Consider the following 9,107-nt stretch of genomic DNA (forward strand, 5'->3'; position numbering starts at 1 on the left):
TTGCTGCTTGACAGGGTTCTGCGCTCTCCAGGGGCTTTTTTAGACTCTGTATATGTTAAAGTGGCCTACTCAAGCATGTAGACAGGGTGTCTACATGCTGAAAGTCACGTACGACTATTGGCAAAAACAGGGTTCTTTGTGGCTGACTCGCACGCAATCAGGTCATAAGCTAAGAGATTTCCAGGAAGTTCTGGACAAAGCGTCTAGTCGTGCACATAAATCTACATAGTGCGATGTGAAAACTATAAATGTAGCCTGAAATGGAATGATTGTGGGTGAATAACTGAGATGTAAAGATGTAGCACTGAATGTATGAAGTGTTTAAGACAGCTGTATGAATTCGGTTTTGTAATTAAATGTTTCTCCCCTCCGGATGATAAAATGGTGTGAATCGTGACCTTCTTTCTGTTGTAAGGGAATTCTACCAATGAGCTTCCACAATCCATCCATCCATTAATTCATGTGATATTTATGACTGATTTATGTTTTTAATCTTATGATAATTCTACAGCAACATGAATGAGTCGCATAAAGGGACATCATCTATTAATAAGTCCTTCACAACCACCCAGAGCATGGCATGCGAAGAAGCGGCAAAGTCAGACCACACCCTCCTTCTGCTGTTCTACAGCCTGCTGTTTATTGTAAGTATCTTGCCTCCAGATTGTTTTGTCTTGAAAAAACATTCAAACTGTTTGTCTGATTTACTTACAAGAGCTTTTCCATTGCAGGTCGGCTTAATCCTCAACAGCTTTACTTTGTGGTTTCACTGTCATGGACCTCATAAACAAGTTTCCAAGAGCTGGATGATCTTCCTAAAACATCTTACAATTGCTGACCTTTTGCTATGTTTTAGCCTCCCAGTTCGAATCATGCACCACGCCAGCAGCTCATTCACTATTAGTCTCCTCTCCTGTAGCGTTGGAACCTCAGTCCTGTACCTCAACATGTTTGCCAGCATCTTGTTCATGGGCTTCATCGCTGCTAACAGGTAACAGAAATTATTTACCAGTCAGGTAATCGTTCAGCCTAAGCCATGTTTAAATGACGGAGAAAGGTCTTTTTTTTTTTACTGCAGAATAGGCTTAAATCTTCCCATCTCCCTCCTGAGAAAGTATATGACAAGAGTAGAGATTATTCATCAGAGCCAGAACCAGGCTCAGCATAGATAATTGTTATATCTTAAATTATTTACTCGTGTACAATTTCCGACTGTAAAGGGTTTGAAAATTTAGATTAATCAATGAAATGTATTGAGTCTTTGTCCTTCTCCATAGGTACATGAAGATATTTCACTCTTTAGAAACTAACTTCCTGATGACTACTAAAGCCAGCCACATAATCTCGGTGACTGTGTGGTTTGTTCTCCTGGCCATTGCAACATCTTACACCATCCTGATGCTGATGACCTACGAAGCTACTCAATATCACCGCACCTGTGAGCATTTTATGAATAAGCGTGTGAAAACCCTTTATTTGGCTATCCATACTTTTGCTGCCATCTCCTTCCTGTCAGTGCTTTTCTCCCTAATTTTCTTCTACTGCAAAACCTTCCACAGGTTGCGAAAGATCCAACAGAGGCAGCTGGGCTCATCGAGCACTAAGCTTGTGAAGTCTTGCAGGAACATGTCGGTGTTAGTCATTGTTTTCTGCTTTTGCTTTGTTCCTTATCATGTTGTTCGATTTCTGTATGTCTTATTACAAGGACATTGTTCACAGGTGTTTTACTACATAAAGGAGACGGCTGTCTTAATATCAGTTTGTAACATCTGTTTGGATCCTGTTATCTATGTATTTCTCTGTAAAGACTTCAGGACTAAGTTTAACTTGAAAGAACTGTTCTGCACAAAAAGACACAATTAATCCTATTGTCATGGTCTTGGCGCTGATGGTTGGTAGTTTCATTTACTCCTGTTCACCTGTCTAATTGGCCCTGCGGCTCAACGCTTATCGTTTCCACCTGGTTCTTGCTGCTATTTATGCTGTTTGTCAGCCTACCATCGGTGCCAGATTATTCAAACTGTTTGGTGAGAGTAATTCTAGTGATCAAGTAATAATTATGTCATTCTGATTCTGACCTGTTTTCTGCCTTTGGATATCCAAGTTTTTGTCCTGTGCTTGTCTGCTCTGTCAGTTTGTGTCAGGTTTATGATTATAAAATTAATGCATGTGCATATAGAACATTAAAATGAGATGCTTAACTTTTTTTACTGCAAACTGTCATGCAAACTTTGGTAGAAAACTGCTGATGTTTGTGCAAGGATAATCACAGTCATCGGGAGACCGCTCTATTCTGTGATTCAATCAAGAGGAGCATTTTGTTCTATGACCCGATCAATTGCCTTGTCAGAAGAACACTGTTCTGTAACCCACCCCATGTGTTATGATCTGCTAATAAAAGGCTTCTGCTGAGGAGACCCATCAGAGAGCAGATGTGGCTGAACGTGGCTCTCTCCTCCTGCAGGAGCCAAAAAAACCTATTCTGTGTGGACTCAGTTTCTTTTTACTAAAACTTGCAATTTTGAACGTAACAGTTTTATTTTGATTTCCTGGATTCTGCTGCTTTACCGAACTTGGACTGTGCTACTGACCTTGGCTTTGATTCTCCTTCGGTATCTCTTCTGCTCATTGATCTTCTTGGCTGTTAACCTGGTTCTGATTCAAAATCGGCTCTGGATATTCTCTCACGGACAGTGTTGCCTCTTAGGCGTCGGCTGGCGTCAGCTCTTCATCACTCTGAGTTCTGGAAGAGGCTAAAGCTGAAAGCCGTGGACAATCTCCCTCCCTCTGTATTTTTTAAATCAAGCCTATTTGAAAATCGTCCAGATCTGTCTATCTGAATTTTGCGTCCAAGGTTCTGAGGTCGTGAAGACTCTGATACTGCTGATAATATAGGATTAAGTAGAGGAGACTCTTGAGAGGTTTGTAGCTATTGTTTTGCAATTAAATGCTAATGAAACTTAATAAAAAAAAAAAAAATGTATTGTCATGTATAATTCTGTAAACACACACCCAACTGGCTGTTTTAAGACAAAAAATTGAAGCTTCAATTATAGTCAAACATTTAACTCTGCCCACATATAGTATAAATTTACAACTTTAATTTCAAATATAAGGATTTATGAAGGAAATAAAACTCCAAGCAAAGAATATTTCAATAAAAAAAAATATAAACTAAGCTAGTGAAACTCTTCAACTAATTAGTTATATGCATGCAGAAAAAAGTCAAATGAAAATGATTGAAAGCAGTTATCAAAAAATGATGCAATGTTCAGCTTGGAATTTAGGTTTCAGAGCCAAAATTCATACTGAAGAATTTGTAGGGGGGTCAAATTACCTTTGAGTTCACTGATTAATTTAAAACTTCTGTGATTGTTTCCGATTGTCTTTAAAGTGAACTCATTGTTCTATGAATCTCCTGATATCTTTATACAATCTCCTCACACACTTACTGTCATGTCCCTGGCAAATGGACCCATAATTTTGTTGAGTAATTATGACAGGGTACCTTAAAAGGAATCCTTAATGTTCAAAGGGTTAAAATGCAAAAGCAAGCTACAGCAAAGAGGAGGAATCCATAGAACATGTTATATTGAGATGTCGGAAATATGAACGAGAGAGAAGAGTCAGGGGAGAGAATTTGAAAGAATTATGGAGAGATTTGATATAGTAGATAGATTATAAACTAAATTGGGAGCAAGCATATACAAATGAATATTAGATTTTTAGAGAAAACAAAATTGTTTAATAGAGTTTAAATATATAACGCATAGTTTTGAAATTATTTATCATGAGCCAAAATCCATAACAGTTGATGGTGGTAATGCACACCTTTTAGTTGTTTTGCCAACTGCCAATAAACAACACAAGAAGAAAAAGAAGAAGAAGCACCACAATGACAGCACACATTCTAGTGCGAGCCTAGTGATGATTGCGCCATCTTGGAAGGGGTAAACATTTGCTTAGCAACCACAGATGCAGACGGTATTCTCAATAGATTTTACAGGTGGTTTGAGTCACAATGATTTATGAATCCCAAGAAAACCCTCCACCAAAACATAGGGGCAGATAAGAGAAAAAATGAGCTTTAATCTGCCAAAGAAACAGCACCAGATAGTGGAGAGGCTACGGCTTACATCTTCCATCACAGCTGATAGAGAAGATCAGAATCAGAAATACTTTAATAATCCCAGAGGGAAATTACTTTTGTTACACGCTCTAGTTACAGTTTTACATGATATATACACACATCCAACTATACAATATAATAAAGATAAAAAATCAGAATAAAAAGAGATAAAATATATATACACATATAGCTCTTCTGTATATATATCTGTACGTATATCTATGTATATGTAAAAACTAAATCCAAATAAAGTTAAAAGTTCAATTAAAGTGAATAAATCCAAGTAAAGTGATACGTGGCGTGCATCACTTGAGGGAGGCGTTATATAGGTTGATAACCACAGGTAGGAATGATTTCCTGTGGCGCTCTGTGGTGCATCTGGGTAGGAGGAGTCTTGGAGCACAGCAGACAATCAGACACCTTTGCCCAGCGCTGACTGTGCAGGGGAGCGGGAGAGAGAAGGCGGCAACTATCCAGTGAGGTGGTGGTAAGACGCCGAAACAGTTTTTCTAGATGCACTTTGCTTTTATGGTTCTCCCCTTTGGTCTTCTTTTTGAGTTTGTTTTTGAGTTTTCAGTTAATTATGTCATTCTGTTTTCTTGTCATTGGTTTATTTTCCATTTAGTGTCATTCTAATTGTTTTCTATTTATATTTAAGCAGTGTTGTGTTTTTTGTTTTGCTCTCTGTTGCCCCCTTGTGCCAATCTTGTTAGTTTTCGGTATTTTGTTTCCTTTTGGATTTTGCTTCTGTTGGCTTCTTTCATCTTCATTCAGTCATCTCTGCCTCCTAAACCTCAATCTCCACCCTACCTTGACACTTTTTCTTTTGTGGTTAAGTGGAGGATGGGGTTTATGCTGAAGGTATTTTAGTCATATATCATTATACTTGAAGTTTATATAATTTTAGGTTATGCATTTTACTGGAAGATTTGAAATAACATTCTGGGATGACAAAAGTATTTCTCTTAATTTTCTTCTTGATGTTCTCATGTCACAAACTGAACGGCAGCATGGAGAGGCAAGTAGTTGTGGATCCACACCAGAATGTTATGGATGGATTGTCAGCATGCTTTGCATGCTGTTACATTTTTAACCTGGTATACCAAACAAAGGCGGCAATCAGCATGCATGAATTCATCCAGAGGTATGTGCTAGAAGGTGATTTTAGGGGTATATTATTTTGTAATACTTTTCATTACAAATAAAGTTTTAATTTGTATCCAACTCCATGCAATTCCATTGTATTCAATTGCAAAGCCACTTACTGCTTCAGTTTCAACAGCCCACACTAACATTTATATGTTTCCTTAAAATCATGTAGGCCTACACTTTTTTTCTGTATTTATTGCACTTCTTCCTGTCATGGCTGAGGGATACCCCTCCCCCATAAAAGGTTTCAGGGAGTTTTTTTCTCGTCAGTGTGAGGGTCTAAGGACAGACGATGTGTTTATGATGCTATGTAAATCCTTTGAGATAACTGTTTTAACAATGGGCTATGTTAATAAATTACCTTTCCTTGCACATGTGCAATTAAAGCAAATATTTGTTTTGCATATTTGGAAAACTGCTGGGCTTGTCTTCACAACTTGATGGGTTTTATTTTCTCTTGCATTTCAATAAGTGTAAATTTCTCCAATGACTTCAGATGCTTCATTGGGATCGGCTCAACCTCTGTTACCAAAATGATCAAGTGGATTGATCTAAGAAGCAGAAAGGTAAATGACAAGAGGAACAATGGGGTCAGCAATCATGCTTCTGCACTTCTCAGAAGATGAATGGACTTTGAATGGCTTTGAACCTGTCTCAAAAGAAAGACACTATGTTTTATTACCAAAAGTAGTTTGAAAATACGGACCGTTTCTACATGTTACACTTGTTTGACTATGGTACAACACATTACAGTAGTATAGGTTAGTGTGCAATACTTGGTTACAATAGTTTTATGCAGTCTGTATGCCTTCTACGCCTGTTTAAGGTTGTTTGAATATAGATGTGTCGCCGTTACCTCAAATTTAATACATTTCACTGTATTGAATCTGAATAAAAAGTTTTTGTTTTTGCAGCACTGACTCTTGTTTTATTCAACAGTAGTAGATCGTCTAATGTTGTGATTATATATTTAGGATTATTGTCATGATCTTGATGACTGGCCTATTGATTAGTTTTGAGTTAGCAAAACTATTGTCTTCATCTAAGCCTTCAACTTGTATGTTTGATCCAGTTCCAACCAGGCTATTTAAGGAAGTTTTCCGTTTGATCTCTTCCTCCATTTTAGATGTGAATAATCTATCTCTGCAACAGGGATATGTACCTAAAGCTTTTAAGGGTACTTTAATTAAACCTTTACTTGACAAACTGTATGCGATCACTTACACCATAATGAACTTTTTGAAGATTTTCAGTCTGGCTTTAGAGCTCATCATAGCACTAAAACTGTCAGAAGCTCAGAGGATTGGACCCAGAATTCAGGTGAGACAGACAGTGAAACTTCAAAGGAGTTTATTGAAAAAGCTGCGTGCGGCTGCTCATGAGCTGGGGCGGGTTCACTGGATACACTGCGGGGATATGGACTCAGATAAATAATTCTGAAGCTCAATCAGGGAATGATAATGAGCTGAAAGTCACCAACCTGGAATAGTTCAGTCTGTGCTCAGAAGGAGGAGTGAAGTCTGGAGGAGCTGAGCTCTGCAGTTTGAAACTGAGCCTGAACCAGAGATCTAGAAGGAAAGAGGAGCAGCGACCAGGAGCAGCCAGAACACACAGAGAAAACAAGGGATCCAGGAGGGATAATCCGAGCCGTGGTCAGAAGATGGGTCCAAGGTCGACAACAGGTAAAATCCAGAAAAACAGAACAGGCATAATAGAGCAGAACTGGTGCGGTCAATACTCAGAAGTCCGGGGGCAGTAACAGGTAAATATCAGGCGGAACAAACACATGCAGAGAAATGCTAGAACTAAACTTGCTGGAAGCTTGAATAATCTGGCACCATGGATTTGGAACTGGCGGCATAAATAGCAGAAGCAACAGTTGGATCTGATAAGAGATAATTAGGCCGGGGAGGAGCAAAGCAGATAAGTGGAGGAGGACTAAAACCCAGCCTATGGTGCCAAGATCATGACAGAAACAGCTCTGGTGAAAGATGCTAAAGATATTCTCTTGGCGTCAGGTAATGGACTTGTATCTGTACTTGTCTTGTTAGGTCTCAGTCCTGCATTTGATACAGTTGATCATAATATTCATTTAGAAAGACTTGAATATTTTGTATAAATTAAAGGAACAGCTCTAGACTGGTTTAAATCTTATCTACAGTATCTGATCAATTTTAGTTTGTTCACATTAATGACAAAGCATCCTCATGCTCAAGGGTTACCTGTGGAGTACCACAGGCATCAGTGCTAGGACCAATTCTCTTTTCTTTATATATGCTCCCAATCGGTTATTAGACAGCATAGGATTAATTTCCACTGTTCCGCTGATGATACTCAGATATATCGGTTTATAAATCCAGATGAAGCTAACCCATTACATAGATTACAGGCATCTCTTGAAGACATAAAAACCTGGATTACTCTTAAATTTCTTCTCCTGAATGCAGACAAAACAGAAGTTATAGTCTTTGGACTAGGGTCTTTGAAAAAGAATCTGATTAGTCAGTCACTTCATTTGGATGGGATTAAATTATTTCAGATAATAAAGTAAAAAATGTTGGTGTTTTTTTTTTGTTTTTGTTTTTTTATCAGGACCTGTAATTTAATCCCATATCAAAGAGGTTTCTAGGATTTCCTTCTTTCATCTGCGGAATATTGCAAAAATTAGAAATATTCCATCAGGGGTGATGCTGAAAACTAGTCCATGCATTTGTTACTTTAAGACTGGACTAGTAGTCCACAAACTGTAGTTAAAAGCCTTCAGCTGATCCAAAATGCTGCAGTTCTGATGAAAATTAAAAAGAGGGATCATATCTCTCCTATCCTAGCTTCTCTTCTTTGGTTTCCTGTTAAATCCAGAACAGAATTTAAAATCCTCCTTCTCACATATAAAGCCTTAAATGGCCAAGCTCCATCTTATATCAGAGATCTGGTTATTCTGAATTATAGTTATCCTGAGCTAACTTCATAGTTTTGCTATTATAATCTTAGACTTCTGAGGGACATAGGGAGCCCTATTCTGCTTCATTCTATATCTATTCTCCCACTCTAGTTCAATCTCTAACGTTATGCTCCCTCTGCTTTTTCTCATTGTAGCTTTGCCTCGTCTGTTTGTGTTTGGCTGTGACGCCATCCTGGAGAGAAATATCAGCTGTGCTGCTGCCATCAACACCCTTGTTTATAGATGTTGGAGATCTGCCTGTTTTTCAGTATAGTCCTGTTTCTCTGACTGTGACTGACTATCATTTGGCTAAGAGTTTGTCTGCCTGGCTGTGTGTTTCCTCGTCGTTTACAGTTGTTTTTTGTATCTCTGCTTCTGTCTCCTTGAACCCCAGTCAGCCTCATCAGATGGCCACTCTCTCGGAGTCTGGTTCTGCCAGGGGTTCCTTCCTCTTAAAAGGGAGATTTTCCTCTCCACTGTTGCTACAAGCATGCTTAGTGTGAGGGATTGCATTCGGGTCAAGGATTCGATGCAATCAACTGGTCTTATATAGAAAACTTTTAATCAATTTGACTGTATGATCTAGTTAACTGTTGTTGTGCAAAATAATGTCCTGCAGATAATGAATAGATGGTTAACTAGAACTGGAGTTATAGTTAATTATCTAACCTATTCAAAATCGAAGGTAATATCAATTTAGCGTTCTTAGTTAGACAATTGTAGCTTTGAATTATTTACTTACCGGGTTGCAGATTCACCTCTAGAGGGTTCCTGGACCAGCTGTTAAAATCCAGGTCTCCACCAATCTAGTGACCCAGGTTAAGTGGCTAGCAGAGATATTAATAATCCTCACCGGATTATCTGAAGGACCTTCTCACTCCACATTCA

General features: G+C 38.4%; 1 protein-coding gene across 1 annotated transcript; it reads left to right on the forward strand.

The window, feature by feature from the left end:
* Positions 1-737: 737 nt before the first annotated feature.
* Positions 738-2,432, forward strand: LOC107080970 (P2Y purinoceptor 14-like; the record flags this gene model as incomplete). Its single annotated transcript, XM_015369182.1, has 2 exons — positions 738-991; positions 1,278-2,432. Coding segments are annotated over 2 exons (840 nt in total), but the record flags the coding sequence as incomplete, so codon positions are not given.
* Positions 2,433-9,107: the final 6,675 nt, after the last annotated feature.

Source organism: Cyprinodon variegatus, unplaced genomic scaffold (genome assembly GCF_000732505.1).
Source record: "Cyprinodon variegatus isolate N-32 unplaced genomic scaffold, C_variegatus-1.0 Scaffold2591, whole genome shotgun sequence".
Lineage (NCBI taxonomy): Eukaryota > Metazoa > Chordata > Actinopteri > Cyprinodontiformes > Cyprinodontidae > Cyprinodon > Cyprinodon variegatus.